Raw genomic sequence first — 23,523 nt, forward strand, 5'->3', positions numbered from 1 at the left:
CTTCTCCATTCCTCCCTGTGTGCCCTAGGATGAAGAGGGGGTGGGCCTGGGTCCTCCTCTGAACTCCCTCTCCCTTATTCTGCCTCTCCCCTGCTCCGCCCAGCTGGACTTTGCCCTTCCCCAGTTTTCTCCATAGCCAATGGAGTCACACTCCCAGTCAGCTGTTTGTCTTCCTAGAAAGACATAATAGTATTGTGTGAATAAATGGAAATATATATGAAAATATAGGCAATATATATCAGATTTTTCCAAACTGGAGCTCTCTGGGGACTTTGGATTACAGTTCCATGATTTGCAATCATTATGGCTTTTGAATCAGGAAGGATAGAAATTGAAAGCCGATGCACCCAGAAAATATTGGGTTAGGCAAAACTGGTTTGTTTGGAGTCATCGACAACATCACATTCAGATGTTCAGTTTTTCAGGTGATACAGTGTAAGTCACATTGCCTATTTCAGTTTAATGCTTGAAATATAAAATAATACCTTATTCTCCTCAATCCCCAATAAATATTTACCCAGACAGTGAAATATGTGTAAACTCTCCTTAATCAGTTACCAAGAGGTCTCAAAAAGGTTGCCGAGACTTCTATTTCTCCTTGAAACTGCAATTTTACCACGATGCAGCTTAATTTTGAAGGAATTTGCCTGATATATCCAAGCTATAGGTAGACTATGATAATACCTGTACTGATCAGTGGTGGGATTCAATTTCTTTTACTACTGGTTCTGTGGGTGTGGCTTGGTGGGCATGGCAGGGGAAGGATACTGTAAAATCTCCAATCAGAGGTGGTATTTGCCGGTTCTCCAGACTACTCCAAATTTCTGCTACTGGTTTTCCAGAACTGGTCAGAACCTGCTGAATACCACCTCTGGTGCTGATCCTCCCTATTCTAGATAACATAAACCACACGTTTCACACAAGGGATTGTCTTGAAATGTTTGTCTCAGTATAGTCGCTTCCTGTCTTTCTGGATTGGCGCTAAACTGTTAGTATCAGCTATTGTGACCAAAACATTCTTCCATTGTCCTACAAAATGAAGCAAGGACACAATCAACAACTTTGGTTATTAGATTGGGCACTGGAGATATGACTCCTCTGTTTATTACTGGAGAAATTATTTAAAAAGAACAAAATGTCTTTTTAGCAAATTCTCATTTATTCACTTAGGTGAATGAATACAATAAATCACCTTTTGAGGCTGCCTACCTTCACAGAACAGCTTAACATAGTAGAAATTTGACTTTGTTCTGTGCTTTTAAACAGTAATTTTGAAGAATCAAGGCTAGGCAATTATGTATAAAAGATGTAAAGGAACATTGAGAGGGATTGGCAACTATCCTGGCAAGTGAATTCGATTATTGTTGGACTTTATGAAGAATCAGACTTAAAAAGGAGTTTCTTTACAGTTCCTTTAGCCAATGTGGTATTTTTTTGTTTTTATCATTATAGGTTTTATACAAACAGAACTGGGAAGAAAACAAGGAAAAGTACTTGCTTCCTCCTGATGCTCCTGAGCTTGTTCATGCCATAAAAAATACAGCCTTATTCAGTAAGGTAGGTGTACTTCTGGTTAGAAGAATTTGTTATCCTTTCTTATGTAACTTGTGCTTCTTTCCAGCCTGGGCCTAATGAGTTTTATGGTTACTTTTCCCTCAGAAACCTTACACTGAAGAGTGGGAAGCAGACAAGTCCCTCTTCTATCCTTATGATGACAGTCCTGAACTTAGGAGAGTTGCAAAGGCACAAAAGGCCCTCAGTGATGTAAGTAACAGGGAAAGAGAAAATTCTTGGTTTTTCCTTTAAAATGTTTTGTTTCTCATCCAAGAAGAAGCAGAGGTTGTATTCAGCCATTCTGACCGATTCTGACATACCAGTAGCGGAAATTTTGAGTAGTTCGGAGAACTGGCAAATACCACCTCTGGCTGGGCCCACCCATGCGCTCTCGGCCCTTTCCTGACCTATATTTCCTTGTTTTTTTAGTTCAGCTGATTCACATGGCAGAGCGGATTGCCGGGCCTCAGCTGAGCTAAAAAACAGCTCATCTCACTAGCGCTGACACAGAGGCCGGTTTCTGAGTGAACTTGCAAAGCATGCTTTCATAGAACTAGTAGGAAAAAATTTGAAAACCCACTGAGAAGAAGCAAAACATTTTCAATGAAAACCAAGTGTGATGACCCGGGGCGTGGCACAAAAGCAACAAAGTCACAAAAGTAGGTAAAGTCCCTTTAATACCTCCAACTTGGCCCCCAATGTCCAGTTATCATCGGCTGGAGAAAAACTCTCCCAAGAATAGTCTTTAAAGGGAAGAAATTCAGTCCGAACCCAAAATAAATATAGATTATAAATAAAAACCAACACAAACCATGCTGCAGCAATTAACGAGACAGGGCAGGATAAGGAATTGCAGACTTCCAAAAGATAGCGAAACACACACAGTTAGGAGGATGCCAGAACCCAGATAAGCCTCGACAAACAGAGATAATACACACTTTGCTTCCAGCAACTTTGCTGTGCTGCAGCTAATGAAGGGGATCAGGGCCCTTTCCTCCCCCATAAACCACATAACTCATGTTGTTCCATTTTCCGTTCTTCCCTGCGTGCCCTAGGTGAAGAAAGGGTGGCCCTGGGACTTCCTCTGAATGCCCAGCCGGACTGTGCCCATCCCCAGTTTCTTCCACAGCCACTGGAGCCACACTCCCACTCCCTGTCAGCAGCTCGACTTCCCCCTCAGAATCAGATTCCAACAGGGGCATGACACCATGAAACTCCAGTTGCTTTTTGGGAAAGCACATTTGGGACAACCATGACCTGGATGATTGAGAATTTCCATAGACATTTGGGAAAGGGCATCTAAGAGTGATGGATTAGAACAGTGGTTCCCAACCTTTTTTTCACCCCGCACCCCTAAAGAAATTTCACTCGAACCTCGCACCCCCTGAAATTTATATTTTGCTCAGTTAAGTTAATCCATTGCAAAAGAAAATAAAAATGCCAACATATAGCCAATATCCTATTATTTACCTGGACTTTTCTCGCACCCCCTGGAATATCAAGCACCCCAGGTTGGGAACCCCTGGATTAGAAGAATCTAGATTTGCATCAGTATGTTGTTTAGTGGGTAAGCAATGTTTAGAAGCTGACCAATCTTGAAAGGGCTTTTGCAAGAATGAAATAGAAGGCTATATGTAGCACATTGTCTTGCCCTTTGGCACGGTCACAGCAATAGAGGAGGCACTGGAATGGGATGGACAGTGCATTGAAGGTGATAGAGAAAAAGTCTCTGGAAGCACTTAGTTGACATTGGCTGATCTCAAAAGCCTAGCGGAGCTGAACCTGAGTTAAGACTTGAATGGGAACCTACAAGGACATTCCAGAACTGTAGGTTAGACAAAAGTAAAAAAAAAAAAACTGGAATGAAGATGACAGCAAGTCATTTTTCTATTCTGCCAAGAAAATTGGAAGAATATAGTTACTAAGAACTGAGTCTTATTTGAAGGAATGAAGGCAAGAATGTTCCCATTTTGGAAAGTATATATTCCCAACATGAGCCATTAAAATAAATAGCCCATTAAAATAAATGGTGCAGCAGAAACTTTCCACACCAACTCTTAATTTATTAACTTCTATAAAGATGGCTAATTTGTTGTAGTAAAGAGCAAATTTTACCACCTAGCATGCCGAAAGCCAAGCAAATTGAACAATTGCTTCCTCTGATTATCTTGTTCTATTCCTGGTATAAAATCCTAAAATAACTATGCTAAATTAACAGAGGCATATTTTGCTTCCATGAAAATTAACTCCTATTTAGACAGGTTGCAAGAATAAATATGCTTGTTTAAATAATCAGCCCTCTTCTTTTCCTGACGATTTCAGATTGTTTACAAAAAAGGCCACGATGAGCGGAAATCGAAATACACGTCTCTGCCTGACCCACTTGATGTGGAGCTTGCCAAGAAAGTTACTCGACAGCTCAGTGATGTGAGTATTTTGTGACAGAATTCATTATAATATATTCACCTGAGTTGGGAGCAAGACAGTAATTAAGGATCTGTAAAGTATCTTACAAGGAGGGGAAAATATCAGTGCCCTTTACAGGTGAATCTTGACCAGAGGTGGTATTCAGCCGGTTCGGACTGGTTCTGGTGTACCGATAGTAGAAACTTTGAGTAGTTTGGAGAACCAGCAAATACCACCTCTCGCTGCCCCCACTCACCCACCCACGCCATTGCCTCTCCTGTATTCCCTTGCTTTTTAGCTCAGCTGATTCACACGGCAGAGCGGATTGCCGTGCCTCAGCTAAGCCAAAAAAACAGCTGAGGTCACCAGCGTTGACACAATGGTTGGTTTTTGAGCCTTGCATGTGCCAGTGATCTTGACCCTTGCCATCCCAATCATTCTGCAATAATGCTTCTTCCCATTCTACCTGTTTTAACATAAAGATTATCAACCAATACATTGCTTATTGTTGATAGATTACTCATTCCCTTTTTAATGTCTCTAGGAAGCTTTCAAAGTTTTGAATAGAATAGAATCCAATTTAGAGTTGTTTTAAGCTTCCTCTTAAACCATAGTAAGGATTGAGTTGATTTATCAAGGAGATGAGAGAGATACATTTTATAATAAATAAATAAATAAATTTATGCTACCTAAGTTCCAACAGGAAGCTGTTTAATGATTTGAGGCCAATAACTGAAATATAAATGTGCCAGGACCTAAGTAAGATTGTAAGGGTGTGTGTAGACTTTACAGAAAGAGGCAATCCTGCAAGCAGTCTCACAATCTTGCAATGATTTACAGATTGGCTGGAGGTTAGAATTGGTTGGATGGCCAAAGCAGAGACTTCCAGCATTGTAGAGAGTAAGGAAGTTGACCTTAATGGAAAATGCAAGCATTATTATAGAAGCAAGAGGAGCTGAAATATATTTAAGTCCAGAAAAGCAAGATAACATTTGGATGCAACTCAAGGAGATAACTCCCTAATTCATGGAGGAGGAGGAGGAGGAGGAGGAGGAGGAGGAGGAACATCACAATCAGAACATCACAAGATCCTATTAGTATAGTCAATTGCAATTAGAGTATTGAGATATCAATTCCTTGCTGTGGAGTTGCTATGGGGCTGACCTACAGTAGAATTATGTACTGTATCATTTATGAGAATATCTACGTAGTCCAGATAATACCAAATATGAAGCTGCCTCAGATTCCACAGACTATTCTTTCTACTGTGGCAAACCAAGAATGGTGTTTCTAGCCCACTGTCCCTGGCAACTACTTTATAGTTCCACCTTTTTATATATCTTAATTTAGGTTTGTTTAATAGGGCAACATTCATGTTTTTTTTGAGTGGCCTTTATACTTTGGACTAGGTATGGTGAAGGTATTTCTTGTACTTTTAATTGTTGAAATTTCTCCTGGCACATTTTGAGTAATTATTGTTTGTGTTTGTAGAGTAATTCATGTATAGAAAGAGCCTCTAAAGACCCATTGTTTTGGTGAAGCCAAAATAAATCTCCCTTTCTAATTTTAGATTACCTTTTCTGATTCCATGTAAAATAATGCCTGATAAGATTAAAAAAACAACAACGGGAGAGAAACAGGCATTTAGCACAATGGATGAGATTCATGAAGCATGACTCATAAACTTGATATTTATATATATATATCATTAGATTTTATTGATTATTAATGTGTTCATAATTTATTATCCAACCATAAATTTAAACTTACTAAATTCAGTGCTATATCTTTAATGGAATGCAATGTGACCCTTCCCTCCACATTAGTTATATTTGGCATCAGAAGCAAGCAGGATAGGTACCAGACTGACTTCTCCAGGAAGATTTCCATAATGGATACACTGAGACCTTCTGCACTGGAGACAAATTTCTTCTGTGTCAAATCATACTTGGTCAAATAAAATATTCCTATTCTATTCTATTCTATTCTATTCTATTCTATTCTATTCTATTCCATTCCATTCCATTCCATTCCATTCCATTCCATTCCATTCTTCTGAGAAGATTTTGGAAAGCTATAGAACAATTATGTTTTATTCAAACCATCCCTAAGACAGAACAGTCCAAAAAAGTTATAGTTAGTTACTATTATGCAATAGCTCATCTGTAGCTGGAAAGCAAACCTACTTTAAGAATATATTTCTTTTTCTAAAGTAGTTTATCTACAGTCCAATATTTTTCTCTTTTTTGTTGTAGCACAATTATCATGAAGACTATAAAAAGAAGAAGGGCAAATGGAGCCAAACACCATGCTATGATGTCGTAATCGCCAAAATGAACTCTGACAACTTGAGCCCAGTAATATCAAAATGCCATTTTGTGTTTGCTTCTCCCCCCCACTTTCTCCCTCCCCCTATTTTATATTGATTGACTGCCTTTGTAATAAAATTCCAATTTTGAGCTGTACATTCTTGCACTTTCTGCTCTTTGCAGAGAAAATACCAGGAAGACTGGGAATCGAAGAAAGACAATATTTATTTCATGCAGACAGAAACACCAGAGTATGCAGTTAATAAGCGTGCTGGAAATGCTGCCAGTAAGGTATGACAATAAGTTTAGCTATGTGTTTACATCGAGTCCATTGGGAAAATCAGGAGATGGCCTTGCCCATAATGTGCTTGGAATCTTCTGATATTTCAGTTTACATACAAAGAAAATTCTCAGGGACAACTCACATCCCAGTCAGCACTTCTTCACTCTCCTACCATCTGGTAGGAGATAGAGAAGCATAGTCAGCCACATCAACAGGCTGAAGAACAGTTTCTACCCGTGGGCTGTCAGACTTCTGAATGGAAAATAACTTAATGTCAACATAGTATGATAGACTTGCAGGGCCGGCACATTGTGCAACAAGGTCACATAGTGTAATAATATTGGGACTGGGTTAGGGACTTCTGTCCTCACCGTGAGTTGGGTGCATGAAGGGAGGCTCAGCCAATCTTATTGCACACATGTTGTACTCTGACAATAAAGGTAATAAAATCCCATCCAAAACAGGAGTAGTTCAAAGCTTTTGGTCATCTCACATGGGTTGAATTGAAACGAAGGCATTTCTGTGTAAATTGAAAGTGTGTCACACATAGGGATGTTTGCTGGAGGGGTCAAGAAGTGAAGATGGCTGTTGCAACCAGATGAACAAAGCCCCTGTTTGCTTGTGACATTGACACATGTACAAAAAAGGCTTTGTTCATGTGGTTACAGCTGGCATCATGCTCTTTTTGACCCAGTCTATTCCACTCTGATGGAATTTACTGATCAGGGAATATTCTGCTCATTTATACAGCTGGTATTCCATATATACTGTGCAGTCTCTCATCTCATCTTGGTGGTCAAGGAAAATTTTATGTGAAGCACTATTAAGTTAGACTTGGATGCATCTGTTAGGTCTTGGCATTGTTCAAGAAAATGTGTTTGAGCTTAACAAGGGAGTTCTGCAAAAATTGAATTCCTTTGTCGCTTAAGTTGGTGATCCAATGGAAACTTTTGTTGGTGGAAGAGAGAACTTTCATTGATTCATGTTTCCCCTTAGTCACAATCCTATTTTTCTGGGAGGCAAAGGAGACCATATGGAAAATGATGAAAATTGCCTCCCTCATTTCTGTTGGGGTGTGTGTGTGTGTGTGCATGTGTTGTGCCCACATGTGTGTATATGTGTCCCAACAGTATAACTGTGCTAAAACATAGTTTTGGATCCTAGCTGTTGAGAACGCAATGTTCATCATTTCATCTTTGAGTGTTTACTATCCTTTTTAGATTTAGTAATAAAAGTTTAGCAGAAGAGATAATAGAACTTGAAAAGGATTTTTGCTAATGACAAAAGGTACTTAACTCTTGAAAGCACAACCCATTCTGGTTATATTTCATCAGCAATGGTTTTTTGACTATGGAATAATTGCCAAATGCAAGTACAAATAGCATTTTCCAGTTGAAATTGTTTTCTTAATTGAACAGATGGCATCTCTTAAGAGACGCCAGTGTGTTTGATTTAGAATGGTACATGAATGTTTCCATTTTTTAAAAAGTCTTTGAGCTAAAAGCCCAAATAAAAAGGTCATCGGATTACACCAAAATGAATTAATTTTTCCCCTTATTTTTTCTAGATAAAATACAAGGAAGATTATGAAAAAGCCAAAGGTTCAGCAGATTATAATGTACTTCCAGCAACGGAGAATCCGATGCTCAGGCATCTAAAAGCTGTTTCAAATAATGTAAATGATGTAAGTGTGCTATTTTTTCCCCTCAGCGATGTTTGACAAAACAAAGTTTCAACAATTCATCATTATATGTTATTTAAAATTAGGTTTCTTTACTAATAGGTTTGCTGTGAGACCTCTTGTCTTGTTATGAAAATGCAAAATTTAATCAACAAATTGGTTAGATCAGAGTAGATAATAAAATTTCCTTTGAGTAGAATGTCCCTACTCAAAGTAGGACAAGATACATGATCTTGTTTGAGGATAGTAAGCTTATAGCTTGCTTACTTCAAACATACGGTGCTTACCACAGAATCCCAAAGTATAATATCTACGAAAAATATCTTGCTCTCTATTCCATTTGTATTGTAAGAGCTATCAACTCTGTGCATCTTTTAATCTTGGACAATGGCTGCACAAGGGGACGTCAGATAAAGCTTTCTCCCTTGTTGCATTCATATTGTAAACCGTCTATGAGAGTGTCTCGCTTCCCCAGGTATATCGCGAGCCAGGTCAGCGAGTGAAAAATGCTCTGGGATTACATTTTGTTCAGCACATGTGAATTGGGAATGACATAAAATGACATGGCTCAGACTACTCTGGTGTTTTTTTTAAAAAAACCTTTGATTTTATGAAGAGGTGTTTGGGGAATTTAGCTTAAAATTATCTAAATTTTAGGCATCACAGGAACCTGTGTCCAGGGTTGATAGTATTTTGAAGACTACACATGGACATAATGCTGGGCTTTTAACAAGGCAAGATATACATTGGGAATCTGGTTTCTGGGACTTAAACAGAAACCAATCAAGTATTTAAACTGGTTAGTGGTTGGGGACGCAAATGAAAGGATGTGTTCCTAGAAAGTTTTTTTCACTATGTGTTTTAAAATCTATCTTTAGTAATTATTCTTGTGCAGTTAGTCCTCAACCTATTACCACAACTGAGCCAAAATTTCTGTTGCTAAGTGAGACATTTTTTAAGTGAACTTTGGCCCATTTTAGGACCTTTTCTGCCACAGTTGTTTAGTGAATCACTGCTGTTGTTAAGTTAGTAATGTGGTTGTTAAGTGAATCTGGATTCTCCATTGACTTTGCTTGTCAGAAGGCTCACAAAAGGGGATCACATGACCCCGGGACACTGCAACTGTCATAAATATGAGCCAGTTGCCAAGCATCTGAATTTTGATCACATAGCCGTGTGGAGATGCTTGCAATGGTTGTAAGTATGAAAAACAGCCGTAAGTCACTTTTTTCAGTGCCGTTGTAACTTCGAACAGTCACTAAATGAATTGTTGTAAGTCGAGGATATCTGTGTTTCCTCTTATTTCTTTTCTTCCTTTTGTATTCTATTATTTTTATAACCATTTTTTTTAAAAAAAGAAGCGTAATAAAGAGCATTGCAAAGCTTAGAGAATGCAAGAAAAAACGAAATCTCAGAGCTTGTGCCATTCAAAAATTATCCCCAGGTCCAGAAGCGACACAGCTTTGAGTTAAAAACAAAATAAAGGGAGGAAGAGACATATGGAAGAAGGGGTTTTCCTTTCATTAGAAGAAGCAATTGTACAGAAATCTTGTCTACCATCGTAGAAAAGAGAATGCTGGTTCTCTTATTTCTTCCAGAAATGCTTTTCTTTCCCAATGTTCATAACTTGGATAAGATAAATAACTGAAAATAAAGAATTGCATTCTATACCCTCTTGCTTCATTTGAAGGCAGCACAGGTTTGATGGCATCGTAATCAGCAGAATAATTTACATTTGTTTTTCTGTGTTCCTCTTTATGCTAATACTGCTATAATACTTTATATTCTTTTTTTTTTTTTCCCGGCAGAGATTATATAAGGAAGCATACGAGAAAGCCAAAGCAAAAAGTATAAACTATTGTGAGACTCCAAAGTACCAAATCGACAATGTTCTGAAAGACTTTAGTGATGTAAGTGTGATAGAAATAGTTCTTTAATGCGCTCCAGATAAAGTCATGCAGTTTCTTATAAAAAACTGATGGCATTCTGGTTTTTTTTTAGGTCAAATACAAAGAGCCTTACAAAGCCAATGTCTTGGGCCGGTACATAGGCACCTTTGAAGACCCCTATCAAGCACATTGCATGAAGGTGGCCGCTATGAAGAGTGACGTGAGTATGAGTTCTGTCTACCTAATCTGGCTTTGCTGTTTTTTTAATGGTTACTGATCCCTTATTGTTTCTCTAGAAAAACTATAAAGCAGACTACGAAGAGGAAAAGGGTAACTTCTACTTCCCCCAGACCTTGACTCAAGAATATGAAGTCCAGAAGAAGCTAGACAAATGCAAAGATGTAAGAACCGCTGTGAAATCTCGTATCTGTGTATGGCTCAGAACCTCAGAGGGAGGAAAGCATGCCTTTCAAAACTTATTTCAAGCAGCTGGAATCAGTGGTGGGATTCAAAATTTTTTACTACCGGTAAAACAGCTTGGTGGGCGTGGCAGGGGAAGGATACTGTAAAATCTCCAGTCAGAGGTGGTACTTGCCGGTTCTCCAAACTACTCAAAATTTCCGCTACCGGTTCTCTTGAACTGGTCAAAATCTGCTGAATACCATTTCTGTTTGGAATGCCTGCATTATGAAATGTGTTTTGAAGATAGACAAACACTGGACCTGCAGAAGTGAACACAGACTTAAATCTGACTGTTTCTAGCTCAGGATTGACATGAGGGCTCTTCGATGCTCTCTGAGTTTGCTTGTTTTCTCGCAGTTGTTTTGTTATCCAAACTAGGTAACATCATCAGTGCTAGTGCTGTAGATGTTACCTAGTTTGGGTAATGAAACATCTGCAAGAAAACACCAAGGACCCTTTAAATCTGACCACTGGTTATGTTTTAATATTGCACAGAAGTGGAAAAAAGCTATCTTCTATTGGAATATTTATTCTGCTTTGTATTTAAGAATCATGGTCTATGTTAGATAGAATAGAATAGAAATCTTTATTGGCCAATTGTGATTGGACACACAAGGAATTTGTCTCGGTGCAAATGCTCTCAGTGTACATAAAAGAAAAGATCCATTCGTCAAGAGTCAAGAATCATAAAGTACAACACTTAATGATAGTCATAGGGTACAATAAGCAATTGAATCATGCTAGGAAACAGCCAATATAAATCGTAAGGATACAAGCGACAAAGTTACAGTCGTACAATCATAAGTATGAGGAGATGCGTGAAAGGAAGGATGGGAGGATTAACAGAAATACTAATAGTAATGCAGACTTAGTAAATAGTTTGACAGTGTTGAGGGAATTATTTGTTTAGCAGAGTGATGACGTTCGGGGGGAAAACTGTTGAATTAGGATCACATCACTGAGTCCCATTATTCCAACAGGTATACTGAAGAACTGGCATTTTGAATAAAGGAGTGAAATAAGACAAAAAAATATTGAATTGAACTATTTATAGTCTATGCTATTTGCTTGGTCTTGGCTGAAAACTGCAGCCTGAAGAGGTTGCTTTGTATTAATTTTAAAAAAAGTTTATTTGCATGTAATGTGTAGTTTGTCTTCAGGTGGTATCTTTCTAACATCTTACATCATCATATTAATTTATAGGCAGCTCATGACATCTAGTGGTTAACATGTGTTTGGGTCATATACCATAATTTCTCAAGCAAAATCTTATTTATCAATTCAATTCACTTTCTGTAGAATTGGACATGGTGGTGTAAATGATCACCTTTAATACTCTGTACACTCGCTCACTCACAAACACATTAAATGACAATATGTATGGGCTGGATTAAGGATAGTTCACATTACTGAATAGTAAATAAGTCAAACATCTCTTTAATTGAGCATCTGATAACTTTTGATGTTTTCATAATTATCATAGGCTGAAAACTTTCGGAATTGAAGGAAATACGGGTAGTCCTTGACTTATGACCACAATTCAGCCCAAAATTTCTGTTGTTAAGTGAAATATTTGTTAAGTTGATTTTGCCCTATTTTATGAACTTTTTTTCCACGGCTGTTCAGTGAATCACTGCAGTTGATAAGTTAGTAACACAGTTGTTAAGTGAATCTGGCTTTGCCACTGACTTTGCTTGTCAGAAGGTTGCAAAAGGTATCCACATGACCTTGGGACGCAGCAATAGTCATAATCATGAACCAGTTGCCAAGCATTTGAATTTTGATCACATGATCCTGTGGATGCTACAAAGGTCGTAAGTGTGAAAAATGGTCCTCAGTCACTTTTTTCAGTGCCATTGTAATTTTGAATGGTCACTAAATGAACTGTTGTAAGTCGAGGACTACTTGTAATACATTTTGATTTAGCTCATGCTACTGTATTTATAGCCTATTTGTATTTGCACAATGCCCTTAGCCTTGCCATGGTAGGGCTTATTGAACCGTCGAAATAAACCATGGCTAAGTTTGCAAAAAAGGTAAGATGCCTTAACTATAGCCAGAAGTGGGAATTTGTATATGACGTACCTAGTTATGCCAGATTTATAAATATCTGACTAGCTTCTGGTTTGCCAGTCATTATCTCCCTGGATAATGAAATGGATTCAGAAGTGATCACAAGACAGAGGCCACTGATTCCCTCCCACTGTTACTTCTGCCCTTGATGAATCTTAATGTGTGTTATTGAGAGAATGTATTCTAGATGCAACATATATATTAAAATCTGCTATCATTCCAGATGCAAAACATACTGAGATGTCTTGATTATATGCTTTGATATATATATATAAAACCTCTGAGAACTCCAGACAATATTAGTATATCAAGGTTTTGTCCAATTAGATGTTTTTTCAATCAGCATCATTAACTGCAATGCTATTTTTTTTCTGAATGCTGCTTCTTTTTTTTAATCATTTATATATGTTGATCCAAAAATGGAAGACCATAGCATGGCAGCTTGAATATTCATTATGCTTTGCTTTCATTTCAACCAGGTTGTCTACAAGAAACCTCCAGATCAGATTAAGTTTACTCAGGTGGCGAATTCTCCTGTTTTGGTACAAGCACAGATTAATACCAAGCAGTTAAGTGATGTAAGTTAACCTGCAAGTTAAAGAATGAGTTCTTCTCTGGTTTTTAATACTTCATGAAACTTTATGTGTGATAAAATGTTTCCAGCCATAATACTGCATATTTAACAATGAAAGGGAGAATTAATAACTCATGGTTGACCAAGAAACATACCTATTCTGCTTTTTAAAGCATTATGCAGTAGAATATTGCATCTTGAATAAACAGTGGTTAGTTTCCAATAGAGCAGGGGTATCATACTGGTGGCCTGTGGGCCAGATGCATCACACACAGGCCACGCCCACCCCAGCTCCACAAAGGCAAAAAACATTGTGATACGTACATACAATCATGTGATGTGATTGAGTTTGACACAGTCCTGTTTCAGGACTGTGTCATCTTAAGAATCTGATATTGTGGAGAAGGATATAGAAAGAAATTGATGGAGATTGGTGTAAGAGGAATCTCTCTCTCTTCACTTATCCTGCCATATTCTTCAATATGGTGGTTGTTTACTTTCATGTCTTAAGTCCTATAGTAAAAAAAAAAATCTTAAAGCACAAAACCCCACTTTTTCAGACATTATAATAAACTGAAAGGTGGAACCAGACTTCTAGCAATAAGACAGGAATTTATTTTTCTTCTTCCTCTGTACACATATAACACCTGATTTTGTGGGGCAGTGGTAAGACTACTAGGGGAATAAAATTGGCTTCCTGCCATTACATTTGCATACATGATTTCTATTAACATAACAGTAAGTTAGATCTCACACAGATAAGATATCAAAATAGGAGGGTGCCATGCGTTTTAGACTCCAGCAACCAGTTTTAATGACTTGGTGGTTGTTGTGTCTTTGAATCAGGTTTTTGAATTCTGGTGACTATTTGGACTAATTCCTGCAGTTTTCTTGGCAATATTTTCAGAAGTAATTTGTGCCTATCTCCTTCTTAAGGTTGAGAGAAAGAAAGCGATTGGCTCATCATCACAGCTGGTTTTGTGTCTAAGGCGGGACTAGAACTCACAATCTCCTGCTTTCTAGCCTGATGCCTTAACCACTGCTCCAAACTGCCTCAAGTCTTAATGACAGCACATCCAAATACCAGCCTGAAATTTCCCTATCTCTTACCATTTTTATTGAAGAAGCTGTATCATAGAAATGCAAGCAAACTGTTCTGTCTGCATGCGAGGCATATTTCATTCCAGATGATTTATACTGATACAGTCTACCAATACACATCCTTATGTTGCTGAACTATGGCTAACTATGGCCTGCTTTTGAAATATTTGAGTTGAAACATTTGAATCCATTGTCTTGATCAGATCTCATCTTAGCAATACATGATAGTGTTGTAATTCAACTTTTTTTCCCCATGTGAACTCATTTTATGGCATTGCTTATTCTGCATTTCAGATGAATTACAAAGCCAAACATGAGGCAGAAAAATCCAGATTTTCCATACCTCCAGATACTCCTTTGCTTCTCCAGGCCAGAGTCAATTCTTATAATATCAGTGATGTATGTATTATGGACAACTGTCCTTGCAATTCAACTTCATAATTAATAATAGTGTTACTACTATGAATTACTAATATTATAATATTAGTGATGTAAAAATTGATAGATAGATAGATAGATAGATAGATAGATAGATAGATAGATAGACAGATAGATAGATAAATAGATATAATAGATATATGTGATGACAGGGGCATGACATATATGATAGAGATAGAAGTAAAGATAGATAGATAGATAGATAGATAGTAGCTAGCGATATAGAGATAGAGAGATAGAGTGAGAGAAATGACAGACAGACAGACAGACGGACAGACAAATTGATTGCTGGTTTAAACTAGTTATGTTTTGAAGGAGAAAAATGTAAAAGAAGAAAGTCCAAAAGAATGGGAGAAAGCGAAGGACCCAAGTCTAATGCTTATTTAGAAATATCTTTTTAAAAATTGAAAGCAAGAGGAAGTAACAATGGGTACTTACAGATGTGGCTACTATGGTGCAGTTACTCTTTCATATTTATAGAATTCAATGGGTGAGCAGAGGTTTTCATCTTCTATTTATCATTGTTGTAGTTCCCCCTTCCCAATCTCACTGCCTGTTTCATTTTTTATTACCATGAAAAATCCACTAAGGAAGGAAGGTGGCATACCTGGACAATACCTTTGAATTATTAACACAATGAATCCTGTATCTGGATGGCATCTTGGGGATAATTATTATAAGGTAGTAAGGAAAAGAAGAAATCCTTAAAAGGGAAAAATTAAATGACTGAATGGGAGAGAGAGAGAATGAGAGAGAGAGGGTGGAAGGGAAGGAGGGAGGGAGGGAGAGAGAAGCAGGTAAAAGAAATGGAGGAAAAGGAAAGGCTAAGTGGGAAAATGACTGACAGGTGGAATGATTGAAACAAAAAATTCAGTAGAGATGAAGAAACAATATAGAATGAAGCAAAGGAAATAGAGAGATAAAGGAAAGAGAAATGTGTACCAATGGATAACAAATAAGAGGAACATTGTGTGGATAACTCAACACTGTTAATGGAATTTTTTTTTTTGATACAACTATCACTGAATCAATATATGATCTCTAAAAACCAAGAGGGATCTAGTCATTTCATGAAATCAACACAGAGATGAACCTAGTACTTCTTTTTCTTCAATACCAATATATATTAGTAATAAACCAGGTTTCCGAAGCAGCGCTGATTTCAATGCATGACTTGAATATGCCAGATTGTTGTGATGTTATATATTTTCTACAATAAATGGCTGCTTCGGTTCTTTATGTTATACTTCCCTTATGTTTTCTTATCATTCTCGTTTGGTTAGAATTGGTATAAGTATGACTGGGATCAATCCAAAGCAAAGAAGTTTGATATCAAAGTGGATGCCATCCCGATTCTGGCTGCCAAAGCAAAACAAAAAATTGCAAGTGATGTAAGTGTTACCCTGAATTTTAAAAAAGGCAATTCTTGGCTTTCTATTTTTATACAAATTTATAGCATACGAAACTATGTCATTCTCATTTCCCAATTAGGTTGAGTACAAAAAGGGCTATGAAAAGAACAAAGGGAAGTTTGTTGGAGCTTTGTGTGTTGAAGATGATCCTAGGATCATGCACTCACTGAAAGTAGGCAAACTGCAAAGCGATGTAAGTAACCCCAATGTATAGTATTGTGAAAACAGGAAGTGTGGGAGGCATACAACATTTTCCTTGGATTCCAGGAACTTACAAGCAAGGGGACAGAGTATGGAATAACAAGTCCTAAACATTTTTTAAAAAATATTATAATCTTGACTCTATAATTAATTTCAAATAAATATATTGGCTGTATGATATACATACTGAACAGTGGTTTTTTTTGTTCCTTAAACTTTTCGCCTGTCAAATCCATCTAACTACAAGTTCCTTAGTCTTCTCCTTCCTATTGGCCCGTTGACTATTATTTTTCATATATTTGATTATGCTATTTATTTCCCATAAATGTTTGTTATTATTTCTCAAGATAACCAACACTTCAATAGCAAAATTTTCTAAATGGGAGACAACATCATGCATATAAGAAATATTGTCTAAATCCCTGATGCATGATTATTTCTACTTTTTCACTCTTGCAGAGATTATATAAGGAACCACATGAAAAAGCAAAAGGAGTAAGCATTAACTATTGTGAGACTCCACAGTATCAAGTGGACAATGTTCTTAAGAACTTCAGTGGGGTAAGTGTGGTGAAGATTTCTCCTTTGCTTCTGCTCCAGACATAGTCTTGCTTGTTTTGCTACAATGTGTGACTGTTGCTCCACAGGTGAAATACAAGGAGCCTTATGTAACCAATGTCTTGGGCCGGTACATAGGCACTTTTGAGGACCCCTATCAAGCGCATTGTATGAAGATTGAAGCTATGAAGAGCGACGTAAGTATGAATTGTACCTATTTCTCTCCCCCACCCCCCTTATTCAGTTCATGGTACTTACTGAATTCTGATGGTTTCTCTAGAAAAACTATAGAGCGGACTATGAAGATGACAAGGCTAAATGTTATTTCCCTCAAACCATAACTCCAGAATATGAAGTCATGAAGAAGCTGGATGTGTGCAAGGATGTAAGTCATTGTTCTAGTGAGGTTATATTATGTATGATTTTCAGAACTAAAAAAAATATAAATATCTCAATTATTATTATTATTTCATGAAATTCTTCAAACAATAAATAAAATAAAATATATTATATGATCCAAAAATATCTGAAGTATTGCTGGTGGCACAAGAACTGAATTCAAACTTCATATAGCAAATACTGTCAATTTAAATGCTACCTTCTCCAACAGTACTTTTGCTGAATGGCTGCATGGATGATGGTAACACAATGGACCTTCATATAATGTATTATGAATTATAAAATCATAAACTTGATGTCTACCAAAAATTAATTGCCGCTGAATTTTAAAAACTTTCTCTCCCTAGTCTGCCTACAAAAAGCCTCCTAACCAGATCAAGTTTACTTCAGTGTCGGATTCTCCAGTTTTGCTACAAGCACAGATTAATACCAAGCAGCTGAGTGACGTAAGGCTTTGCATGCTTTTGTATTTTCTGCTAAGTTGCCTGACAAAGAGCCCACGGTTATTTGGGACTTTCAGGGACTTAATATTGCAATAATGTTAAGTGATTGGAAGGAATTGTCAGGAACTACAGGTTGATACTTAACTAGAGTCAGTTTTTGCAAAATGAAAGTGATCATTTTTGATTGCTGAGCCACTGAAAGTCAAAGACATTCTTAATCTGATGGTGCTAAGAAACTCTTTTCCTCTGCTGTGCAGATACTAGTAGACATTAGATGTCAGTCTCTGACATTAGATACATATGTGGCACACTGTTGAGAAATTATCTGTCTTCTGAACAGTGTGTTTGCGTGGCATTTTTATACATCCCCACAAAGTTGCTTTTTAAGTCCTCAGTAACTCATTCTGCATTTCAGATGAACTACAAAGCCAAACATGAGGCTGAAAAATCCAGATGTTCCATGCCTCCTGATGCTCCTGTTTTCCTTCAGTCCAGAGTCAATGCTTATAACATCAGTGATGTAAGTATAAGACTTGTGATAATTTTGCAGTTAGAGTGATATGTAATTTAAGTTTTGACTCAATTACGTGAAATTTTACTATTGCTAGTAGGATAATAGGGCATGAATCTAAAACATTGCAGTGTGATATCAATCAGGTAAGCAAGGAGTAAGACTATGAATGCCTTCTGAAGACACTGGGATTCTTTCATAATCCATAGTCGGTATGAGCAAGGGCATTAAACTGGAAAAGAGAACTAACTTAATTTTAGAACCATAGAGAAAAGAGTACAGAACACATTGATTGTTGGGGAAGAAGAATGAAGCTTGTCAAAATTATGACATAAGAAAGGTAAAAAAGAAAACAAAACTTCAACAAATATTTAGGAAAGACTATATGGGTCAGGAGAAAGGAAAAAGGTAGCAGGAATGATAGGGAAAGAGTCTAATCAAGTTGTGCAGACTTAACACAACCTGGAAAAAAAATAGATCTAAAAGCAGTTGTTGGGAATATTATGGAAGGATGTGTGATTCAGCAAACACATCTCCAATTATGTCATAAATCACAGCTTGGTTTTGAGGCAAGGATCAGGTGCTGATAAAGAACTTGATTAGGTGAATGCATTGTGCCTTTATGTTCAAGTACTGCAGAGGATAGATTGGTTACATCATTTGTTTGCATATGGTGTACTGTTCATCTCCTAAGAGGCTTTTTTTAACAACTTCCAAATTTTAAAAAGTGCTTATATATTTAGTAGTATTTCATAGTAGCATATAGAAAGGTTAGAATTTATATTTCAGTTGGCTAGAAATGTTTGCCCTTAACTTGAAGAACGTTTTCATTTTGTCAATCAAACTGAGGTATGGTTACAGATAAAAGTTCAAGTTGACCCACTTTATTTTCTTCTTCTCTCTTTGTTAGAATTGGTATAAGTATGACTGGGATCAATCAAAAGCAAAGAAGTTTGATATCAAAATGGATGCTATCCCGATTCTGGCTGCGAAAGCAAAACAGAAAATCACGAGTGATGTAAGTGTTGGACAGAGTAATAAGGGTAACCTTTAGCATTCAATATGCATACAAAGTTCGTAACCTATGCAAGTATTTTATTCCAATGTCCCCTTGTAGGTTGAGTATAAGAAAGGCTATGAAAAGAGCAAAGGAAAGCTTATTGGAGCCTTGAGTGTCCAGGATGATCCCAAGATCTTACATTCTCTGAAAGTAGGGAAACTGCAAAGTGACGTAAGTAAACCCAAATTACAATAAAGTGAAAATGGAGTTTGTGGCATATTAGAATCTTTGTGATGATGTAGTACAGCTTTTTTTTTTGCTCCCTGTATTCTAGAGCAGGGTTGTCAAATTCATGGCGTCATGTTGTTGTCACATGACATATTCAACATTTCCCCCCTTTGCTAAACTGGGTGGGCATGGCCAGCATGTGATGCATCTGGCCTGCAAGCTGCAAGTGTGACACCTTTGTTCTAGAGCTATAACACAAGAAAAATTAGTAGCGAAATAAGAATTCTCACATCATTTTTTAAAAACTATAATCTACAGTTTTACTGTTCTAATAGCTAGTAGAGACGACCATAAGCACCTTCAGTAATTTGTTAATATTTTTATGACTATCAAATTGGGAACCTCCAGCTTTATAATAAATATTTATATAATTATCCCAATTATCCTAATTCATTCAGAATCAAGTTAAGTAGTCAGTTGTCTGATGAAAAAAATGTTTCAACTAAAATAAATCATGAACATCAACATGTTAAACCATGAATGAGATAAAAGGAACATCCATATCAGAAAGCTGCTTACACAGAACATTAATAGCTATTGTTAATTGATATGAAGTATCCTTGCCATTTTATTTATAACCTAATTTGGGTTTCCCATAAACACTGCCTTGCTACTCTTGGAGAGAAACCCTTTGCTAATCTATAGCCTGGAATTAAGCCAGAAAGATAGTTCTTATGTACCCATTCTAATTATGAATTCACAAATGACATTTTCCACATGACTTCCTATAACACTTCCTCCTTTATTTTTCATTCTTGCAGAGACTATATAAGGAACCATATCAAAAAGCAAAAGGAGTAAGCATTAACTATTGTGAGACTCCACAGTATCAAGTGGACAATGTTCTTAAGAACTTCAGTGGGGTAAGTGTGGTGAAGATTTCTCCTTTGCTTCTGCTCCAGACATAGTCTTGCTTGTTTTGCTACAATGTGTGACTGTTGCTCCACAGGTGAAATACAAGGAGCCTTATGTAACCAATGTCTTGGGCCGGTACATAGGCACTTTTGAGGACCCCTATCAAGCGCATTGTATGAAGATTGAAGCTATGAAGAGCGACGTAAGTATGAATTGTACCTACTTTCCTCTATTTTTTCCTGTCTTGTTCAGCTCATGGTGCTTATTGAACTCTGTTGGTTTCTCTAGAAAAACTATAAAGCCGACTATGAAGATGAAAAGGCTAAATGTTATTTCCCTCAAACCATAACTCAAGAATATGAAGCCATGAAGAAACTGGACATATGCAAAGATGTAAGTCATTGTTTTAGTGAGGTCATATTTTTAATGTGTTTCAGAATTGAAAAAGAATCCCAGTAGTGTAATATGTCACGACGTTCTTAAAATAATAAATGAAATACAAAATACGTGAAAATATCTGAAGTATTATTGATGGTACAAAAACTGAATTTTAACATCATGCAGTAAATACCAATATAAAAGCTGCCTTACCCAGCTATATTTTTGCTGAATGGATGCATAGATGATAGTAGCAGAGCAGAATGTTGTAAAGCATATCATGCAGTAGAAAAACGTAAGCCTGATCTTTACTGAAAAGTAATCTCTGCTGGTTTTTATTTTATTCTTTTTCTAGTCTGCCTACAAAAAACATCCTTACCAGATGAAGTTTACTCAAGTGTTGGATTCTCCAGTTTTGTTACAAGCGCAGATTAATACCAAGCAGCTGAGTGATGTAAGCAACCTGGAAATGGACAGGACCCGGCTTTGCATGATCTTACATTTCCTGCTAAATTGTCTGACAGACCGCCTAGCATTTAGTTGGGACTTGCAGATTATTTACATTGCAATAACATGAGTCTCTATTCGGAAAGTGAGAATTTTGTGGCAACACTTTTGAAAAGAAATTGAAGCAGTTGCTTAGAATGTGTCAGAATGAGTATGGCAGCGCATCTCAGTTTTCCAGAAGCTCATCCTCTTCTTCATGTATGTGCTTATTTAGCAAAAGATTCTCAGACATGAATCAGATAGATTAGGTTCTCTGTCGCAGACAAGAATTAAGCCCTGGGAGGCAGGCATGCCTTTACATAGGGTTGTGCTTTGGAATTTTAAATATGGGCATTTTTTCTGTCACCCTTCTCAATTAACAGGAGTTTGTTTGGTGCTCAGAATAGCTTAGAAAGGGTAACAAACTGATCGTTTTTAACTTCTAGAAACTGCTAGTTGCTACTTCAGCAGATACCACCTCTTTTCTTTTGTCTCTCTCTTCCCCTCTTCAGGCTCTGGAGAAGCTGACTATGTCATTGATGATGATTTAGATGATTCTAAAAAGTTTATAATTGTACCCTTAGCTGTTTTTTTTCTTTTCTTCAAATCATGAGATCCTTTCCTATGTCCCGCTAACTGTGGCAGGAAGATGCCTTCATAGCTATTCCAGAAGTATAGAAATGGATATGACCATCTTTAAATTCAATCTTGTCCCATTGGAAAAACAGTCTGTTGTCCACTATTTTTGTTCTGTTTTAAAGGGGCATTTTCCACCATAGGCAATAAGAGTCTTGTAGTTCAGCTGGTCTGCAGTACCTCATTTGTAGGTAAAGTTAAAGAGGAGGACAAACTGCCCTGCTGCTAATGGCTTCCTCTGGCTCCCTACTCATTCAACATTTTACAACAGGAGAATCAAAACTTTCCCATTGAGCCCCAAAGCCATTTTTACCACAGCTCGGGCAAAACTTCAAGAGAAAGCAAGAAGGATACCAGGGAATAAGCCATGATAAAACCTCTAATTCTCCTGTTCTGCTGAGATATTCTGCAGGACTGGAATGCTCTGGGGAAAGAAAAGTAGAAGGAAAGTTGTTCTTTAACTGTCAATCCCCAAGATGAAGCTGTTCATCCTGGCTTTGTGGAGAAGGCATAACTGGTTTTCAGGGTTGGCTGGGTGGATTTGTTGACCTCTACCAGTGGTCCATCTACAAGTCTTCTGCTACCAGTAATTGACACCAAAGAGGCATTTCCCCCCACCTCTTTGTTTACTTTCCTCATTGATCAAACCTGTTTACCTCATTACTGAGGTAGAAAATAGTCAGAAATAGAACCAGTGCATTTGAAGCCATTGGGCTTTGAGCAGAAAAACACTTCACTGCTCAAGTCTGCATGTGTTTTTGATCATCTCTGTCTGTCTCTCTTTCTGTGTGTGTGTGTGTGTGTGTGTGTGTGTGTGTGTGTGTGTGTGTGTGTGAGAGAGAGAGAGAGAGAGAGAGAGAGAGAGAGAGATTCAGAAGGAAGTTAAGAGAGAGAAGTTAAATGTCCAGCAATAAAACTGAAAATCTAAAAAATCAACACCATCATATTCTGAAAGGATAGTCATTTGCATAAAGAAAATGTAGACATTTGTCTTTTTCATACAAATGTTTGTAATAAAGTTGCAGTCTCCCTAAAATACATTGAAAGTATTAAAATAGGATTCCCCCTAAGTACCTATATTGAAGAAATATTACTTTTTGTAACATTTAACTTGTTCTGTATAGTCAGGGGAATTGTAAATAATCTGTTAATATCAATTATAGATAAAAACAATGGAAGTATTTACATTGACAACTAGATTTCCTTGGAATATTCCAAAATATTTAAAATAATTCCAACACCAAGTAAAAATCCACAAATTTCCATTAACGCTTTAGAAATAATAGGAATTATATGAAATTATATTAATTAAATAATTTGATAATCAATCTTTTATAGTTTTATTTACCATTTTGGTAAATAACATTCATAGCTATTCAATTAAAAATATCAAGGGAAAAATGTGTTCAGCTCTAGCCATTTTTAAGCCCACAATGTCCTTCTGAGGCCTAAGAAAATAGGCTAAATGTTCCAATAGAAGGAGAGGAGGATGGAGTTCCATCCTGTCAGGGCAGAAAAGAATTACACATGTGTTATGCCCCACTTGTATCCACAGGTGAGCAATCACAATTCTGAAGTTCCAAAAA

The 23,523-nt window shown here is 37.1% G+C and overlaps 1 protein-coding gene across 50 annotated transcripts in view; it reads left to right on the forward strand.

Moving 5' to 3' along the window:
• NEB (nebulin) overlaps window positions 1-23,523 on the forward strand; it is a 235,737-nt gene that overhangs the window by 13,791 nt on the left and 198,423 nt on the right. For all 50 annotated transcript variants that reach the window (XM_087949995.1, XM_087949996.1, XM_087949997.1 and 47 more), the window contains exons 8-31: window positions 1,453-1,557; window positions 1,660-1,764; window positions 3,877-3,981; window positions 6,216-6,317; window positions 6,453-6,560; window positions 8,120-8,236; window positions 10,042-10,143; window positions 10,235-10,342; window positions 10,419-10,523; window positions 13,137-13,235; window positions 14,627-14,731; window positions 16,054-16,161; window positions 16,262-16,375; window positions 16,843-16,944; window positions 17,031-17,138; window positions 17,222-17,326; window positions 17,688-17,786; window positions 18,199-18,303; window positions 19,205-19,312; window positions 19,412-19,525; window positions 20,344-20,445; window positions 20,532-20,639; window positions 20,726-20,830; window positions 21,171-21,269. In XM_087949995.1, coding sequence (XP_087806121.1) covers window positions 1,453-1,557; window positions 1,660-1,764; window positions 3,877-3,981; window positions 6,216-6,317; window positions 6,453-6,560; window positions 8,120-8,236; window positions 10,042-10,143; window positions 10,235-10,342; window positions 10,419-10,523; window positions 13,137-13,235; window positions 14,627-14,731; window positions 16,054-16,161; window positions 16,262-16,375; window positions 16,843-16,944; window positions 17,031-17,138; window positions 17,222-17,326; window positions 17,688-17,786; window positions 18,199-18,303; window positions 19,205-19,312; window positions 19,412-19,525; window positions 20,344-20,445; window positions 20,532-20,639; window positions 20,726-20,830; window positions 21,171-21,269 — 2,538 coding nt within the window. The remainder of the gene's footprint in view (window positions 1-1,452; window positions 1,558-1,659; window positions 1,765-3,876; window positions 3,982-6,215; window positions 6,318-6,452; window positions 6,561-8,119; window positions 8,237-10,041; window positions 10,144-10,234; window positions 10,343-10,418; window positions 10,524-13,136; window positions 13,236-14,626; window positions 14,732-16,053; window positions 16,162-16,261; window positions 16,376-16,842; window positions 16,945-17,030; window positions 17,139-17,221; window positions 17,327-17,687; window positions 17,787-18,198; window positions 18,304-19,204; window positions 19,313-19,411; window positions 19,526-20,343; window positions 20,446-20,531; window positions 20,640-20,725; window positions 20,831-21,170; window positions 21,270-23,523) is intronic.

Source organism: Notechis scutatus, chromosome 1 (genome assembly GCF_049901735.1).
Source record: "Notechis scutatus isolate UNSWTSFEM ecotype Mainland chromosome 1, rNotScu1.2, whole genome shotgun sequence".
NCBI classification, from domain to species: domain Eukaryota; kingdom Metazoa; phylum Chordata; class Lepidosauria; order Squamata; family Elapidae; genus Notechis; species Notechis scutatus.